Source organism: Dipodomys spectabilis, unplaced genomic scaffold (assembly GCF_019054845.1).
Source record: "Dipodomys spectabilis isolate Male_0828 unplaced genomic scaffold, ASM1905484v1 ptg000297l, whole genome shotgun sequence".
Lineage (NCBI taxonomy): Eukaryota > Metazoa > Chordata > Mammalia > Rodentia > Heteromyidae > Dipodomys > Dipodomys spectabilis.
In genome coordinates, this window is record NW_024870974.1 from 4324612 (window position 1) to 4344916 (window position 20305).

The following is a 20305-nucleotide window of genomic DNA, read 5'->3' on the forward strand; positions in this document are numbered from 1 at the left end:
ATTTCATTTAAAAAATCCTACTACCGTACAATATTTGAAGTTTCCAGAGTGAAAACAGCTAATCTAACCTGACCACAATTCTATCTTAGTTTGATTGATATTGTAAACCTTTTAGGATAGTCAATGAACTGTTTGTAAACGATGTAGGTGTTGAACTTATAACCACAAAAATGACTAAGCATGAATACTTAATGTTAGATGAATGAATGTTAATGAATACTTAATGTTGAGTCAGCAGCTGATAATAAATAACATAGTTTAGTGGCAAAGCACTGAGTACTCTCTAATACTACCAAAACAAAGAATTATTTTGGCTCCCTAGTAAATTAAATATAAATAAGGTAAAACATGAAGCATTTAAAAAACTGTTTTCTTTTCTAGGTAGTGGTAAATACTAATAAAAGTCTGATTTGGGGGAGGAGGTTCTGGGAATTGAAGCCAGTGTTTCACAAGGTAAGTCATGTTCTCTATTTAGTTACACCTTTAGCCCGAAATCTCATTTTCTATTTAGTAAGCTATAAAAATTTATCTGTTAAAAAATATATTTTAACAACATGCAACCAAAACCAAATTGCAAAAATCATGAAATTATTCAAATTTTTTGAAGTGTCAGAAAATTCAAATAATACCCAATTCATTAGGACTAGTTTTTGCATAAAGTTACTAAAAGATGTAAATTTTATTAAAACACTTTTAAACAAATAATTTAATTATCAACACAAAAAGTTCACCCTTTAAGAGTCCTAAATAATGTCTTTGATTGACAAAGAATGATTGATTCATGAAATAAAGGAAATATTAGGTCGTATAACAGAAGAGAAAATGTGAAAAGGATAGGCAACTATTATTCCAAAGAGAACCTGAAAAATCAAGAACTATTTTCAATAATATACAGCTAAAGAACAAGTAAATAGTAGAAGAAGCTGAGATTTAGGTATACTAAAAAATTCTCTACTAAACACTGATGTTGTTGCATTTCAGATCCAGGTATTCTTTATGTTTTTATCTGTGTTTCTTAGAGAAACGAAAATCCATAAAGTCATTAAAAAAAAAAGTGAAAAGGCCAGGTGACGGTGGCTCATGCCTATAATCCCAGCTACTCAGGAGTCTGAGATCTGAGGATCACGGTTCAAAGCCAGACAGGGCAGTAAAGTGGAAAGTCTGTGAGACTCTTTAATTAACCACCAGAGAAGTAGAAGTGGCACAGTGGCTTAAGTGGTAGAGCCCTCACCTTGAGCTGAAGGGCTCAGGGAGAGTGCCCAGCCCTGAGTTCAAGCCCTAGGTGAAGAATAAAACACAGACACAGACACAGACAGACAGACAAGCAGACACACACACACAGAAAGCAAAATAAATCTAAAAATGCTATTTTTTTCAAAAAATATTTAAACAGCTGGGGGAAGTGGATTGGCCTTTAGATGACTGATAAATTTTTGTTAATTTTCATTTGTGTGACAATGGTATGGTGATTATTTATGTTTTTTCAATCTATGTACTAAAATGTGACATTCTATGTACGACTTATTAAAATATATCAGCAAAGAAAAATATTATAACAAATACAGGAAAATATTAAATGAGTGAGGTATATACATTAAATTTTTCATAATAAAATGAAATAAAAATTCTAATATTAGAGCCAAAGATATAGAGAGTTAAAAATTGCTATGAAGAGAATATTCAGATTATAACTAAAACTAAAAAGAAACTAAAAAGAAAAAAGAAACTTACCTTCCTTTGGGCTCACGGCTGCAGGAAGACCGTTCCAATCAAGGGACCACATAGGGGAAGGGTGAGGAGCAAGCATCACTTCAATGCCATTTTCCTAGAGAAGGAAGTAAGTTTTCAAATTAATAAGTTAACAAATCTTATGCTTTTGGGGGCCAAATTTCTACAGCAAAGAGAAGCATTAATAGTAATAATCAACAGATATTTAATTAATAGTATCTATATTAATAGTATATAGTAATAATCATCAGATATTTCCAAAATGTTTGACTTCTAACATCGTAGTTACTTTCCTTTTTCCCCCTTTTTTTTCTTTATTGAGGAAATAAAAAACATATAGAACCAAAAAGCCATCTAGAAATAGAAATGTATCAGATATAGAGAAAGTCACTTGAGGACAAAACTGTCTTAAAATCAATCCACTTAAGAGATTATATGTCCATCAAGTTCTACCTTTCCATATATGAAAACTGCCCCAAACTTCCAAGATTTATAGTGACAAAAGCTACTACCTTAAATTATACCTCAAATATTACCCCCATCAGTCCTTTATAGTAAGAGAATGCAATATCTCTAGAAAAGCATTTCTCTGGCTTAACCAAATACATATCAAAATTTTAAGAGGATCACTTTTTTATAGGTTCCTTTTTTCCAGGTTCCTTTTATTTCAGAAGCTATGCATTTATTTCATCTACAGATATTAATATGGCATATACATTGATTCAGACACCTTTCCAAATACATTTTGGGTCTACATGCCACAGAATAAATAACCATGGTACAGGTGTGTTTTATCCCTACAGGTAACCTATGCAAAAGAAAAATTGCAGCTGGGGTGGTGGCACACAGCTAACATCCAAACTCTAGGAAAGTCAGAGTATCACTTGAGTCTCAGTTCCAGGACAGCTTGAGACCTCTGTCTCAAAATAAATGAATTGAAAATTGTTGAGACTTCAACATTAACTTTTTGTATCAGCTAATTACTTTCCATAGAAAATGAGCTAAATTTTGTCCTTAAAGGAAAAGATTCTTGTTAGAACTAGAAATAGAGCTGTTAAGCTAGAAGTCTAGAGTATTCATTTGCCTCCAAAAGATGAACACATTTCTCTGACATTATCTTAACCCTCTTCTATCTCTTTTGCCGGAGTTTAGCCATATTGTCCTTGCTATTTCTCATTTCCAAACTTATTCTTACTTTAGGGCCCTTTTAAAAAGTACAAGTACATTAAGATACTACAACATTTACTTCATTCCTTCATTTATTTATTTTGTCTATTCTAGGGCATGTCCAGAATGTGACTCAGGCCTCACTCTCTCATTTATCTTTTTCACTCACAGCTGGAACTCTAACACTCGAGCCACTTTTCCAGTCTAGCTAGCATTTCAATGGTTTACTGAGGATAGAGTCTTGAAGACATTTCTTCCTTGACCTGCAACACACTAAGAAACTCAAGTATCGGCTTCCTGAGTAGCTAAGGATTACATGTTTGCCACTGGTGCATGATCAAAAAATATACTCTTCTAAGGCATACTATTCAATGGATTATCATCACTACTATTTTCAGAACATTTTCATCACCCCAAAAGCACATCTACTGAACTAAACCAAAAATTGTTCAGCTGTGCATCTATTTAATCAAAACATCAAAGTCTGGATAAAACTTCTAAAATCAACTATCTAAATATGTTCATTGTTTCAGCAATAGGTTACAGAGCTTAGTCAAAAAGATGGTAGGTTGGGTGTCACTACTAACATTTTCTTATTCATATCTAAACATAAGCTTCCAGTCACTGGTAGAGTGCAAATACTCCCTACCCCAAATAGAGAAACAAAGTAAATTTTTTTAATGCTTCTCAGGTACATACATTATTTCATGAATTTTCTATACAAATAAATCTTCATTAATCTATTAAAAGCAAAATATTTTTGCAGACTGTTTCATATAAAGGAATATTGTAATGAAAGCCAATTGGTGAACAGTGTACAATCTATTAAAAATAAATTACGAGCCGGGCGCTGGTGGCTCACGCCTGTAATCCTAGCTACTCAGGAGGCTGAGATCTGAGGATCGCGGTTCAAAGCCAGCCCGGGCAGGAAAGACCTTGAGACTCCTATCTCCAATAAACCACCAGAAAACCGGAAGTGGCACTGTAGCTCAAGTGGTAGAGCGCTCGCCTTGAGCTGAAGAGCTGAGGGTCAGCAAGCAGGCCCAGAGTTCAAGCCCCACGACCGACCAAAAAAAAAGAAAGAAAAAAGTAAAAATAAATTATGCTCCAAAGAGAGAAAAACATATATATTATGTGTATTTATATAATTATAATATATATTACATATATAACATAATTATATATTATAATTATTATATACAGCTACATAATAATAAATGTATAAACAAATATGTAATATATAATTATAATATATAATATAGGTAATACACATAATATACATGTATAATATATATACATATATACCTTATTATAATTATATATAATATAGACAATATTACATAATATATATATATAAAATATATTTTTTTTGTTTGTTTTTGTTTTTTCCAGTCTTTTGTAGGGCCTGAACTCTGGGCCTGGCGCTGTCCCTCAGCTCTTCAGCTGAAGGCTAGCACTGTACCACTTGAGCGTCAGCCCCACTTCTGACTTTTTCTGCTTATGTGGTGTTGAGGAATCGAACCTAGGGCCTCATGCATGCAAGGCAAGCACTCTACCACTGAGCCACCTTCCCAGCCCAAAATATATATTCTTATAGTACAACAAATTAAAATCATAAAATTTTTAAAAGGTTTACACAATTTTTAAAATTTAAAAAGGTTTAAACAATACCAAAATCAAAAATTTGAGTAAAAAGTTAGTAAGTAAAGGTATCTTTATAACTTCTTTAATTTCAAACCATCAAGTCATATTTACAGATTGAGTATAAAATAACCTTGTAACAGAAAAGCATCTGCTTAAACAATATACTTGATCGGGTATGACAGGCATGTTCTGAATCTTGAAACCACACACCAAAAAACTAAGTTTCAGAAAAAATAAATTTTCAAAGTACATATTATGATTTACTTTGTTCCAAAGATACACAATATTAAGAATCTAAGAAGTAAATCATACAATGCAAAAGACTAATAGAAATGTTTATTAGTATTAAGTGATATAAAATAAAAAATATGTCAAAAAATAACTACCAAATAGGGCCAAATCTTGGTCAACACTACCATATGTAATTTGTCAAAGAAAAAATTTTTGTTGTTGTTGTTGGTTGTGGGGCCTGAATTCTGGGCCTGGGCACTGTCCCTCAGCTCTTCAGCTCAAGGCTAGAGCTTTACCACTTGAGCCACAGTGCCACTTCCGGCTTTTTCTATGTTATGTGGTGCTGAAGAATCGAACCCAGGGGCTCATGCATGCAAGGCAAGCATTCTACCACTGAGCCACCTTCCCAGCTGCAGAAAATTTTAATAGAACAATATATACCATTAACTTAGTCAGAGTTGGTCTTGGTCCTCCTGTAAATGATGGGTCATTTTGCTCTTCTGAACCTGGGACTTCACTTAAGATCTGAGGCTGCTCATTTGAAGTATTTAACAACTTTGGCAAACACAGAAATTGGATCCCACACATGGAAGCTGCTGGTTTTACTTTTGGCACTTCCTGAATCCTCTGGTACCAAGAAGCTAGCAGTGGAAATTCTATCAGTTTCTCAGAAAATTTCTTGCAGATAATTACCTAGGTAGGAAAAGATAGTACACATATTTATTTTTGATAGCTTATTATAACAGGTACATTGACATAACTTTAGATCACTACATTTATAAATTTTAAAGTAGGACTTAAACAATGAGTTTTAGCAAATTTAAAGGAATATGGAACTATCACCATAGTCCAGTTCTAGAATACTGTATCACCCAAAAAAGGTCCTTTGTGTCTATTTACTGTCAACCTCTGTTCTGCTGTCCCTACTTTGGGGTTTTCTAGAATTTCATATAAACAGAAAAATGACTTCTCACTTAATTTACTGAGGTTTGTCCATTTAAATCATTCTTTCTTTTATTATTAGTTAAGAGTTTTCTAGCAGACATACTGTATTTTGCTTATCTATACAACAGTTGATGGACATTTGTATGTTTCCAGTTTGAGGTTATTTTAGTAACAATGCTATATTTTAACACACCAGTGTTTGTGTACAAATTTATTTTCTTGGGAGTAGATATTTTAGTTGCTAGCTTATATGGAAACTATAAGTTGAACTTCTAGAGAAACAGTTTAATTATTTTTCAGGGTGTTCCCTGCATGTTTTTATTCACACTGGCAAGATTCGAATTTATTCACACTGGAGATTCAAATTTCTCCATATTTTGTCACCATTTGGTATTGTCAGTTTTAAGCATTCTTACTCGTGTAGTATTTCATTGTATAGCATTTTCTTATGAATAGTGATCTTGAGGATCTTTTCATGTTTATTTGCAATTTAGGTAACTTCTTTGGGGGTGTCTTAAAAGTTTTTGTCATTCATCTCAGAATAGAAATTTGGAATAATTCTAATGATGTAACAACTCAATTAAGAAAACAAGGAAAGGATGGAATAGATAATTTACCAAAATAGATATACAGGTGGCTACAAAGAACATAAAAACATGACCATTATATATCACTAGAGAACTGGAAATTAAAGCAAGAAGACATGGTTGTATACCTATTAGAATACAAGCTAAAGTATTCACAATACCAAATGAGCATAAGGGAGCAGAGCAAGAGAAACCCTCCTTCCCGATGAATGCAAAACAGTATAGACACTTTAAAAGACAGTTAGTACATCTGTACAAAATTAAAGTTACTATACATCCAGCAACCATGTTCCAAAAACTTAAAAACTTACCCACAGTATATTCATAGTTGTCAGACCCAAGACACCAGTCAGTAAGTAAATAGATCAGTTGTAGCACATCTACACAATTCTAAAACTCAAACTCAAAGCCAGGTGCAATGGCCTACAACTGTAATCTGAGTTTCTTGGGAAGAGGGGAATAGGAGGATCAAGTTCAAGGCCAACCAAGGCAAAAAGTTTACAAGACCCCACCTCAACCAATGGCTGGACAAGGTTGTGTACATCTGTCAGCTATGTGGAAAGCAAGTGAGATCAGAAGACTGAAGTTCCAGACTAAGCTGGGTAAAAACCTTTTTAAGATCCTAACTCAACAGGAAAGGCTGGGCATGGTGACATGTGCCAGACATCTCAGCTAAGGTCATAGTATAAATTGGAGAACTGTGGTCTAGACTAGCCAGAGCAAAAAGACCTTATCTCAAAAATAAGTGTACAAAGAGCTAGAGGTAGGCCTCAACCTATAGCACTTGCCCAGCAAGCATGAAACCTTGAGTTCAAAAAGACAAAAGAAAAAAAAAAGAAAAACATACTCACTAGAAAAAAAAATGACAGACAATTCTAAGAATTAACATAAATAGCAGTGACAAAATTTATGTTTATAAATGTATTAAAAAGCACTTGGGTTCGTTCCATATCTTAGCTATAGTAAATAATGCTGCAATAAACATAGTCGTGCTGGTAGCTTTAGTGTGGTCTTGTTTGTAAACATTTGGGTAAATGCCCAAAAGTAGGATTGCTGGGTCATAGGGGAGCTCTATGTGGAGTCTTTTGAGGAACCTCCATACTACTTTCCAAAGTGGTTGAACAAGTTTACACTCCCATCAACAATGCAGTAAGGTTCCCTTGTGTCCACATCCCCTCCAGCATCTGTTGTTATTAGAGTTCTTGATTTTTGCCACAGACGCCCCTCAGTAGATGAATGGATCAAGAAAATGTGGTATATGTACACAATGGAATTCTATGCCTCCATCAGAAAGAATGACATTGCCCCATTTGTTAGGAAATGGAAAGGCTTGGAAAAAATTATATTAAGTGAAGTAAGCCAGGACCAAAGAAACATAGGTCCCATGGTTTCCCTTATTTGCAATATCTAGTATATGTCTGAGTCAAGCAGAAAAGGTCAGATAAGGTGATGTTAGGGAAATGAACCCTAAGATATGTATTCAAATGTTTTTTTCTTTCATGCGATTGTTTCTAACGCATTTATAAGATCATTTCTTTGTTGCTTTGTATGTCCCTCCCCCACAGTATAACTCCTTTCACTGTATTTGATGTCGGTATAATTTGTGGAGGGGAAGGGGAAAAACAAGTCGTTTAAATAGGGATACAGGTGGACCCATTGCAACAATGAGAAGTACAAGTCGTTATGTCGAAAACGAACTTTACAACTTTGGGGGGGGGAGGCAGGGATGATTGGGTGGGGGGGAAGATGGGAAGGGATGGGAAGGGGAAACAAAGGAGGAGGCTACAATGCTTGATAAGAAATGTACTCATTATCTTGCCCATGTAATTGTAACCCCTCTGTACAGTATTTTCACAATAAAAATTAAAATTAAATTAAAAAAAAAAACACTTGGGAGGCTAGGAAGGTGGCTCAGTGGTAGAGTGCTTGACTTGCATGCATAAGGCCCTGGGTTCAATTCCTCAATACCACATAAGCAGAAAAAGCCTGAAGTGGTGCTGTGACTCAACTGGCAGAGCATTAGCCTTGAGCTGAAGAGCTGAGGGACAGTGCCCAGGCCCAGAGTTCAGGCCCCATCACACACACACACGCACACGCACGCACACACACACACAGGCACACTTGGGGAAAACTACAACTTATTTTCACCTGTCATCTTTCATTAGTAGTCTCTTCTTTCTTAATCATCTACAGACTACCTCAGGGAGGTTACTTGATGTTACTTTACTCTGCTTGGCAAAACTGCGACAACGTTCAGGTATTCTCCCTAGTCCTTCTGGTTTGATAATTCAAACCTAGACTTAGCCAGATTGATTCTGTTCTTTCATGTCTTTGACCCTATTCCTGTGGCTAAATACCCTGATGCTGGGTTCCACTTCATAATTCTGACCCAAATCTAACATATTCTTTGCTACGCATAAACTTGATCCCGATTCCTATTGGTTGGCATGATACTTGATTTGCCTCTCTGTGTTAATACAAGCACAAAGGCTTGGCAACATAGCCCCAATATGAACAAACTGATGGCAGCATTACTCAAAGTGACTCTAAGAAGTGCAACCGAAGCAACATCAGGCTTTGGCAAAGACAGATGAATTCTTTAAAAGAAAATGAGCAGATCCTAGAAAAGCACAAAGGAATAAAGGAAGAGTCTATAAGAATTTACATATTAAATGTCAAGTAGAATTTAATCATACTTATAATGGAAAAGACTAAGTATAAAAGTTTTCCTGTATTTTAAAAACTGAGATAAAACAAAGCTCCTTCCTACTAGGAGGAGCATTTACTCAAGAGTAGTCAGATATCCTACCTGATTCAAAGTGAGGAGGGGGCCAGGGGAATCTCATCAATTTAGGAATACTTTAACTAATAGCTTTAACTAATCCTAACCAGATAAATGGAATTTAAATTTGACTAACATGAAACTCAGATTAGCTGAAATAAATAGGCCAAATGGTTGGAACTAAAATCAGCTTTCTGAAGGTGAATCAAAATTACACTTCATGTTTTGTTGAGCTTAAAGTAAAAAAAAAAAAAAAAAAATCAGGTTGCTTCTATCACCTGTTTTGTCTGTACCATTTGGCATTATTTCCTGTGACTATTATTTGTTCGTTTGTTCACTGCTACTGTCTGCTAGAATATTAACTTCACCAGGTCTGGGGGTCACCCGTCTTGTTCATCCTTTGATTGCTAGTGCTTAAAACGGTGCCTGGCATATACAATGGGCTTTTAATAAATTATCTCCAAACAACAAGCAGATATGCCACTTTGATTCCATTTATAAAATTACAGTTATTCACATCACAAATATCAAATATTTCATAGTAAACCAAATGGCCACTCTAAAGACTAAATTGGTAAAAGATGAGAGGAATCAAAGATAATCTAAAAAAAATTTGACTAGGCCAAAACCAAAATCATGATATTTGACATTTATAATATCAACTGACATCTAAAAGAGCTCCTGAATCTTTTCATATGTAATTCTGAAATCATTATGGTTGCCATTTTGCTTTGTTTTGATTTGAAAGAAAAACATCCTTTGAGACGATGATAACTGATCCATACTTATGCCTAACTTATTAGTGAGGCAACAGCCTCTAAATGCACAAACATTCATTAGAAATATTTTCTGTCAGTAGAGACACCTGCAATGATGGCGACTGAAAATGAAATCTGATATCTCATTCCTTATTAGGGGAAAGGGTAACATGTTCTAAAGCAAGAAAAACACAGCTTTTGAGAAAAAACTGGAAGGCTCTAGCAAGCCCAACTTCTGTTTACTCTGGTATTATTACCCTCTTGTTCTCTATTCCTCCACAGAGAGCAACATAAGTGTGTGTGTGTGTGTGTGTGTGTGTGTGTGTGTGTGTGTGTGTGTATGTACACATAACTTTCCACCTATATTCTCCCACAGCATAGAACAGCTTAATCTTACAGAGAAGCAAAAAGTCTATGAGAACAAGATCATCTTTATGACCACTTAACATAATGAAACTACTTAATTACGGTATACAACTGACAAAATTTATTTAGTTTTTAATTATTTTTATACTGAACCTTCTAGTGTTAGAAGATAACCACAAGAGCAATTGATAATCACAATTGTTAACATTTTAATAACTCAGAATTAGTCATAATGAACTAAATGAAAAACAAAATAATGTTTTAAAAGTCATAATGATTATTTCCTTTGCTTACATTGATTAGAGTATAAAAGTCAGTTTTTCATCACTATGATAAAATACCTGAGATAATCAATTTAATCAGGGGCAAGGGTTATTTTGGCACTGAGATGCAGACTTCAGTCCGTGAAGGCTTGACCTGTTGCTTTGGGCCTGTGGTGGCACAGGACATTATTGTAGGAGTGCATGGTTGAGGAGGGTTACTTAACTCAGGGCAATTGGAAAGCAGAAAGAGACAAGAAAGGGCCAAAGTCTCAATATCCCTTCATGGGCATATACACCTAGTTTCTTTCCACTGTTCTTATTTCCTAAAGGTTCAACATCTAGCAGTGCTTCAGCCAAAGGCCAAGTTTTCCACACATGAGCCTTTGGTGGATTATCAAGATCCAATAACAAAGCTAGCCAAGCCCAGCACATAGCTTATATTTGTAGGTACTACCAACTTGGAAGGAAGATGATCAAGACCAGTCTAGGTCTAAAAAATAAAAAAATAAAAAGTCTGCATAGACCTTATGTCAGAGAACAAGCTTAAGTGTGGTGGCACACATAGCTCTATGGGAGTACAGTTCAGTTCAGAATCTATCTGAAAAAATAACCTAAACAAAATGGCTGAGAACACTTACCTAGCAAGTGTAAGGTCCTAAGTTCAAACCCAATACTGCTGTAGGGGAGGGGGAAAGGAATATCCCAGCAAAGGCAGAGAGGTACATTTAGAAAAGTGAGATACTAATAATTTGGCTCAGGTGCATAATGAAAGTAAAGAAGTAGAAGCTGAATACAAAGTAAGCAATTTCAGATTGAAATTCATGGCAATATATTTACATCAGATAAAACCTTACCAGAAAATGATGGATACAGGGCAAAAGCACAATGTCTGCCAAGGTAAAGTAAAGCCCTTCAGCAAACACATGCTCCAGAGGAGGAAGGTCAGAGGCCTTTGCTTTCCTGATGTGAGAAGGCTCCCTGTTGGGAGGAGCTGGTTCTTCCTGCATTGCAAGCTTTGAGAATGCCACTTTCATTTCCAAACTCTTACATGGAGAATCCAAGTCCTTGGATGTTTCCTGGATATGGACCTTGGTCTTTGCTGTTTTTTTCTTTTCAGCAACCTTCTGTTGCTTCAGCTTCTGCCTGCGTAGTTTGTCATCATTGTGTACTCTAACAGGCTCACTAAGTTTTTTCTCTAGCTGTATTATTTCTGCAGGGATAGCTGGGGGCTGTTCAACAGACTCTCTAAGAAAATTCTCAATAGCCAAAGGGATGGTGAGTTCACACAGCCTGGTCCACTGACTAACCTATAAAACAAAACAAGAAATGATAGGATTCTTTCTTCTTAACACAGACTGAATATAAATGTCATTCTGGGAAATTAGACTAGTGAAGAGAATTTAAGAATTTAGTCTTGGGCTAAACTGTCCCTGGGCTTGCCTTTTATGCTCTCTGGGCTTGCCTTTTATGCTCTATCAAAACTTTTTTAGGTGCTTCAAACATGAAAACATTGAACAATGGAGCTTTTTGGTTTCAGTAGCCTCTTACTGAATAAATACACCTTCACCAAAAAAAGCAGGGCTTACAAAGCAGTTACTTGAGCTCCTGTTTATATGTAAATGCTCCCTTTGATGATTCTCAACATAACTAAAAGACAAAGAGAAGTTAATCTCTATAAATATGTCTCCAAACTATATAACTTACAAATTCTTATCTTTTAGTACAATACTGAAATAGGAACACTTATGAACGTAGGATTACTTTAGTTTTTTTTGTTGTTGTTTTGGTTGTTTTTTGTGCCAACCAGGGGCTTAAACTCAGGACCTTTTGGTGTTGTCCCTGGGCTTTTTCACTCAAGGCTAGCTACTGCTTTGCCACATGAGCCACAGCTCCATTTCTGGCATTTTGGTGGTTAATTGGAGTTGAGAGTCTCATGGACTTTCTTGCCCTGGCTGGCTTCGAATCATAATACTCAGATCTTAGCCTCCTAAGTAGCTAGGATTATAGGCCTGAGCCACCAGCCCCTGGCTTATTTTAGGTATTTCTTTGGTTATTGTTTTTTTGTTTTCTGTTTTGGTTTTGGGTTTTTGTTTTTTGTGTTTTTTTATGCTGGGGCTTGAACTCAGGGCCTGGGCACTGTCCCTTAGCTTTTTTGCCCAAGGCAAGTGCTCCACAGTTGAACCACAGATCTACTTCCAGCTTTTTGTTAGTTGACTGGATACAAAAGTCTCATGGACTTTCCTGTCTGTACCAGTTTCAAACTCATGGCCCTCAGATTTCAGGCTCCTGAATAGCTAAGTATACAGGCATGAGCCACTGGCACATGGCTATTGTGTTTTGTTTGGGGCTTTTTTCCCAAATAAATGAAATCTTATTCCCAACAGGAAGACACATTTTCAAATGAAGGTGTTATTACTTTGTAGCTTTAATCACTGAAGAGAGACCTGACCTTCTACTTACTTCAGCACAGGCTTTCAAGCAAGTCTTTTTAAAACCCAGAAGTTCCAAAATATCCTTCTTTGATGGGTCAGCTTCATAGGATTTCTGGATTATGTGTCTTAGTACAACAGCAAGTCCAGCTCTACAAAAGTTGTTGGGCTGTTCTACCACCGCAGGCAAACAGCAAGTCTGGACTATGGGTGGAAGCTCTTGCCTAGAAATAACCTGCATTTCAAGATCCTGGGATGGTACATTTTTTAGAAGTGAACTATCAGAACTTTCCTTGCTGAGGACTAAATAAACTTTTAGGATTTTGCAGTCACAGTATGACAACAAAAATAAAGTTACAGATGTATGAAGAGGGAAGATGCATCCTTCTACTTGGTGAGAAAAGTCCAGGTATAAGTATTCTTCTGCAAGACTTCTCTTAATACCTTTCATGTTCTTCATTCACTGGGTCACCTAAAGCACAAATGGAAATAGTTACATGCTTTATAATATAACAATTTGTTAGCTAATATTAAAGATAAATGCCTATTCTGGAAACGTAAGAATTTATGATGTTGTATTTGTCCCTTAAGACTGACTAAATGCCTTCAAAGGAAATTTTTCCTGTACTTTGTACAACAAAGGAATTGTTTTACACTTCGTTCCTTTAAGATGAACATAATTTATTGTCTTGCAACTCTTGTTTTCTTGCACATCTCTATGTCTATTAATTTTTTTTGGTTCTGTCTTTTGGTTCTGTCTGTAAATGCCTTCAAAGGAAATTTTTCCTGTACTTTGTACAAAAAATTAGTCAGGAATCATTTTACACTTGGTTCCTTTAAGATGAACACAATTTGTTTTGCGACTCTTGTTTTCTTGCACATCCCTACGTCTATTACATTTTTGGTTCTGTCTTCAATATATATTCAGAACCTGATTATTTTACAAGATTTCGATTGTTTTTAAGATACCATCACCCTGCTCTGAATTGTATCAATGGCCTCATAAGTCTACTTCCCATCTTACTACCACTCTGGTTTATTCTCAACATAGCAAAATGGTTCTGTTAAAACTGAAGTAATGTCACCACTCATGTAATGCCACTCAGTTTAAACCTTCCAGTGTCTTCCCATTCTATTCATAGAAAAACCAGTTTCTCTAACAGCCTACTAAGATTTTCTTGATCTAATCTTTTTATGTTTTCTGCTTTTCTCCTTGCTCCAAAGTAGAGCTATTCCCTAAAACTCTAAGCATCTTCCTATTTCAGGATCTTCATACATGGTATTTCAAGAATCAAAACCACTGCTTCTAGCTTCTAACTGCTGGTACTGCTGCTTCTTCTCCTTCTCAGTGCTAATAACAGGGGTTGAGCTCAGGGTTTCATGCTCTTGCTTAGCTTCCTCACTCATGGCTGATACCCTACCACCTGAGCCATGCTTCTAGTCCAGCAGTTTGCTGGAGATAAAGTCTTCAAGATTTTTCCACCAGGTTGGCTTTGAACTCAGGTCCTTCAGATACAACCTCCTATGTAACTAGGATTCCTTTTACATTCTTACATCTTCCCTGACCTTTCTTTTTTTTGCTTCACCCACCTACAGTAAAAAGAAAACTTTTACTGCCTCTTCTCTCCTTTGTCTCCGTATCACTATCATAACATACTTAACATATGCAACATTCTAATCATATTATTATTTTGTTAAATTAACGCATGAATGGGTATGTACTGAATATTTTAAAGATACCTACAGGGTATATTGCAGTCAATTATTCCTATAAGATTTTTGTCAATTAAGGTGACTGACTTTTTACCTTCAAGTTATACATTCATTGGATCCAGAACTGTTGAGCTCTAATAAATCACAATTTCAGAGCTGACTCTAGATGGCACTGTTTAAATGCATTCATCATAGAAACTTGTAATAAGAGGGCATTTAAAAACTTTTTTTAAAGACTTTTATAAAAGTATACTTGCAGTTTTGTAACTGAAGATCCTTTGAAATATTAGTAACGCCAATTGAAATAAATTATCAACACACTAAATTTCCCTTAGTATTGCAAAATCTTTGTGTTTTATTGGTTGTTAATCAAAAGCAAGTCTTCACTGTTGATGCTTCTTGGTTTTCAACCATTTTGTTTTGTTTTACTACAGGTTATAATCCATTGTAATAATAAAATAGAATTAGTAAACTAACCACCTGGGAAAAACTTCCTGCTAAAGTAATCTATTATATTTTTTGTTAAAACACAATAGATTTATACTTTTAAAATTCTAAAAGAAAAGTCACATATTTCACAGTAGTGACTTTTTAACCCATAGAAATTATTTTTGTACTGAGATTTATTAATTTTCTGGATTTTGTTTGACATCAGGATTTGATATTTAAATTACTAAGAAGTAAATATTAAAGTTAACAGGCAAAAAGAACTAGTGCACTTTCTAGAAATTGATAGTTTCTTGGAATTTTCCCATAGAAATCTACATCAACTTACAAGTCTTTGTGACTCTCCTGCAGTGGGATACTATCAATCAAATCCCTAAGTACTTCAATAAGGTAGATTTCAAAGGACACACTATCTTATTTTCTCAGTTGTCTAGTCTATTGGCCTACTGTGAGACTAGTTCTGCTAATACTTTAAAACAAAAATTATTTTATAGCTTTTCAGATATACAGATGACAAGAGAGACCTGTATATTTGCCACATTACAATGTATACAAGAACCATAAAAATGAAAGTGAAGGGGTGACACTGTCCAAAAGGAATTGCCCTAATAACCCAGCTCATGGAACTGTAACTCCTCTGTACAACTCCTTAATAACAATATTTTTAAAAAAACCATAAAATACTCTTTGATTCATATTTTACAACCTCTTCTCACTATGAGCACTTAATACAAGTTTGAAGTCAACAAAACAGAACAGCAAGTAACTGTCCTTTGTGAAAACTAAAAATAAATGAGATACTCAAAAGAAAATGCAAAGTACTCTTGATTCTTAACATTTTTTTTCCAATACAGATATGGTTTTCCCTACATTACCAATGTTACACGGTCAGTTGTAACTGAAAAAAAAACTCACTCCCTCTGGGCAGTAATTCACTACAGTAATTTTTAAAGTATATACTAAATATTTAGTAAATCTATGCAAATTTGGTACCACTTTTTGCTTAAATTGAATTTTCTTTTGATTTTTTTTTTTGTCGGTCGTGGGGCTTGAACTCTGGGCCTGGGTGTGTCCCTCAGCTCTTCAGCTCAAGGCGAGCACTCTACCACTTGAACTACAACGCTACTTCCTTGTTTTGAATTTTTAAGAGTGCAGAATCTAAGTTTTTGCTCATTGTGCATAAAGACTGTAGACAAAATTCCTCTTTTTTCTTCTTTCTGATCTTGATGATTCTTTCATTTACTAATTGTATGCCATGAGTTTAAAGAAGGTAGTTACTAAGAGAATCAACTTCTGGGTCTCTAGGGATTCTGAGCACATTCTTGCCAAGCACAGAAATAGTGTATCATTTCGTCTTTCTCACCTTTGACAAGCATCATACTGCAATTGCTCCTGAGGGCAAGTGAGAAAGCATCAGACCAAGCCATCAACTTTAGGAGCTGAATAAATAACACAGTATAAATCTCTTCCTGGGTATGCCCAATGCACTTAGTAATTTGGCAAAGGGGCAAAAGGTAAAAAAATGCTGAGAATCTTCAGATATGTTAAAATGGTTGCATTAATCCAAAGTTCAACATGTAGACATCTTTTTACACTGTCATTCTAATTAATGTATCTTGGCCTTTAAAAGTTAAATTTTTTTAAAAAAAATCTAAAACCTTTTTTACTACTTTAGTCCATGCAAATTGTATCAGTGTATGTGTGGTGCATGTTTGTGTGTGTGAGAGAGAGAGAGAGAAAGAGAGAGAGAGAGAGAGAGAGAGAGAGCTGACAATATACTTTGCTACAAGCAGAAAAAAGTCATTTGAAGATTTTGGGGCTTAGCCAGGTGCTGGTGGCTCACTCGTAATCCTACCTACACAGGAGGCTGAGATCTGAGGACTGCAGTTCAAAGCTAGCCTGGACAGAAAAGTCCCTGTGAGACTTTTATCTACAATTAACCACTGAAATGCCAGAAGTGCAGCTGTGGCTCAAAGTGGTAGAGCACTAGCTTTGAACAGAAGAGCTCAGGGACAGTGCCCAGGCCCTAAGTTCTAGGCCCATAACCATTAAAAAAAAAAAAAAAAAGATTCTGGGACTCAAAATTTAAGTCAGTATTTCTGGTGACTGAATACTACATAATAAATTATGTATTACATAATATGATGAAAAGATGTATTGTACAGCAAAATATTGGTTTTTTATACTATTATTTTATTTTTGGAAGTGCTGGGATCAGATCCAGAGCCTCACACTTGCTAAGCAAGCACTCTGTTCCTGAGCTACATTCCCAGTCTGTATTGTTTCTTTATCACTTATATAAATTCCTTATAATGGATAAGCATAGATGGATAAGGATATAATATATATAATTTATAAATTATATAAATTCCTTATAATGGGTAAGGATAATGAGTAAGGATAAATTCCTTATCCATTGACATTATTAAAATATTTCTTCCCAGAAAAGATAGAGGACTGATGTTAAATACTGTGTTCAAATATTCAAAAACATTGATACTGAAGCAAAAGCCAGTCACAAAATGATAGAATATAAATGTGAAATTCTTAAGTCCACATACATATTAATTGAATATACTGTAGAAAAAACAGGGTTTGAACAGCTTACAAGTATGAAAAATTACAAACATTTCTCTCCAAGATTAAAATTTAAATGCTTCAAATCTCTGCTACATCAAATGTCCAACATTTCAATGACTAAAGTTTAAATCATCTTTCTTGCCTTTCATAAATCAACACTATTTAGTTGCACCTGACATTCTATTATAAAGATATATATTTTTTAAAAGCTTGACCTTCTGAAGGCAACAGCTAATTAAAGTATTATTGGTCAATCAAGGAACCAGCTTTTCAGAAACTATTCCATTATATAATGTAGAAAATACATTCTAGAGAAAAAAAGTGACTAAATTTTCACAACTGGACAAGAAGTCCTAAAAGACTTAAAAAAGATAAAAAAAAAATTTACTGTAACTTCAGAAATAAAAAAGTATGTGATCCCTCTGAAGAATTAGAGAATCACCTGCTGTTATGAAATCAAAATACTTGCAACTGAATCTGACCTCATAATAAAAAGAGATTCACAGTATGAAATGCTAACATTGAAGAAATAACACCAACAAGAAAAAAAAGTAAATTTTCTCAGCAAACAATACCTACATGGCTTAAATTGCTGCGTCTAAAGTCCGACACAAAAAATTTCGGTCATCTACTATACCTTGAAGATAGAAAGATAGGCCATCTTATACTACAGATGTACTGCATCAGTTGCCTTGCCCCAGATGTTTCAAAGAAGGAAGGATAAATTTGCAACTTGGATGTTAAGTACTTATTTATTTTTTGTCCATCATGGGGTTTGAATTCTGGGCCCGGGTGCTGTCCCTCAGCTCTTCAGCTCAAGGCTAGCTGTCTACCACTTGAGACACAGTGCCAGTTCCAGTTTCCTGGTGGTTGATTGGAGATAAGAGTCTCACCAATTTTCCTGCCCAGGCTGGCTTTGAACAGTGATCCTCATATCTCAGCCTCCTGAGTAGCTAGGATTACAGGTGTGAGCCACTGGCGCCCGGCTTAAGTACTTATTCTTAATTCAAACCTAAGTGGTGATCCTAACTAGAAAGTAAAATAGGCTGAAACATTTTTTTTTTCTACTTTGGCAAGAGTGGGGTTTGATCTCAGGACCTCATGTTTGCTAAATAGGTTCTCTACCACTTGAGCCCTGGCGCCAGCCCTAAACAAAACATTATAGGTCCAATACTACAAAGGCTTTGGAGTCTTATTTAAAGTAGGCAAAACCATATAAGTGTACAAAACAAAGCAATTAAGTCTGATCAGGCAATTCACAATTCTCAAATTTAACAATCAATCCTGTTTTTGAAGGCCTTTTAAAAGGATACCTACTCGTCTAAGTCAAACACAATTTCAAGGAGGTATATGTGTAGCAGTTGTGTCCAGTGTGTGCTCCTACAAGCCAGTTTTAAAAATACATATAGCTAACGTTTATTAAATATGACAGCAAATCACTCGGGTTATTAGTTTATTTTCATATTTAAATGACCATATGCCCAAGTTTAAAATTGTCACATTGATTCTTGCTAGCTTTTACATTTTCTTCTGTCAACATGGTGTGTATATGTAGGCTTTGGGAAAATTCAAGCACACTCCCTTTATCAACAATTCAATAATTATTAAATGCTGGAGAAAAAGTGGGGGGCGGGGGAGCGCCAATCCTTGTGCTTGAATTCAGGACCTGGGCACTGTGACTGAGGTTTTGTGTTCAAGGCAGGCGCTCTACCACTTGACCCATAGCTCCGCTTCTGGCTTTTTGGTAGTTTGAGGGAAGAGTCTCACAGAACTCTGCCTCCTGAGTAGCTAGGATAACCGTTGTAAGCCACGTGGGCCCCGCTGAATTTTTTTTTTTTTTTAACATTCAAGAATTTATGTTATTGAATAGGAATAGGATGCTGGTGTTAAAAATAAATGTCACTTCATTCCAGGACCAAGAAGGCGTGGGATGCAGAGCACGTGTTAAGTAAATATTTGTTATGCTACCGTAATTGTCATGTAGGTTAAACTCAAATTTTCCTAGGTAATTGAGTAACCGAAGGGAAATACTGCTGTGTGTAACAAGCACATATCCCCCTCCTGAACCAAGTCCTTGGGGCCATCCGTTACGTAGTAGGCAATGAAAAACTTAGGTATCCGAAAAAGGGAAGGAAAAAAAAAGTTAAAACCGTAATCCAAGAGACTTCCTACTGATACTTAGCCCCCCAACTAACCCATCAACTCCTAGGACTGAAAGCTGCTCCCATCCCTCTATGGGGGGGGAATAGGTTCTGGGAAAACTATGAAGCCAGGAAAAATGTGGAAGGCCAACAGACCCTCCTCTACAGCTTCGTCCAAAAACGGTGTGAGGCGAACCGCGGGCTGAAGAGGCACGGCAAGGCTTTCGTCTTTCCCGCTCTTCCCCAGCCTCCTCGGCCCTGGCGCCCCACCAACCAGGGGCACAGCCCGGCCCTGCCGGCTCGCGGGGCCCAGGCGGCGGCGGAGGCCCAGGCGCCCTCCTCACCTGGTCGCTGAGGCGCGGCCAGGCTCGAACGCGACACGGGCGACGCCGGCCAACCGCGCCTTCCAGCCCAGCCGGAGCCGAGATTCCGAGGCTGCTTCTGAGCGTCGCTGCGAAAGAAAACAAAATCCAAACCCAAAGGTCGGGGAAACAAAAACGCCCGCGCCAGGACCCCGTCATTCA

The 20305-nt window shown here is 36.1% G+C and overlaps 1 protein-coding gene across 1 annotated transcript in view; it reads right to left on the reverse strand.

Moving 5' to 3' along the window:
* Gstcd (glutathione S-transferase C-terminal domain containing) overlaps positions 1-20294 on the reverse strand; it is a 76953-nt gene extending 56659 nt beyond the window's left edge. The window contains exons 1-5 of the mRNA XM_042701862.1: positions 20126-20294; positions 12932-13372; positions 11326-11778; positions 5212-5463; positions 1732-1825 (exon numbers count right to left, since the gene is read on the reverse strand). Coding sequence (XP_042557796.1) covers positions 1732-1825; positions 5212-5463; positions 11326-11778; positions 12932-13360 — 1228 coding nt within the window. The 5' untranslated portion in view covers positions 13361-13372; positions 20126-20294. The remainder of the gene's footprint in view (positions 1-1731; positions 1826-5211; positions 5464-11325; positions 11779-12931; positions 13373-20125) is intronic.
* Between the last annotated feature and the right edge of the window lie 11 nt (positions 20295-20305).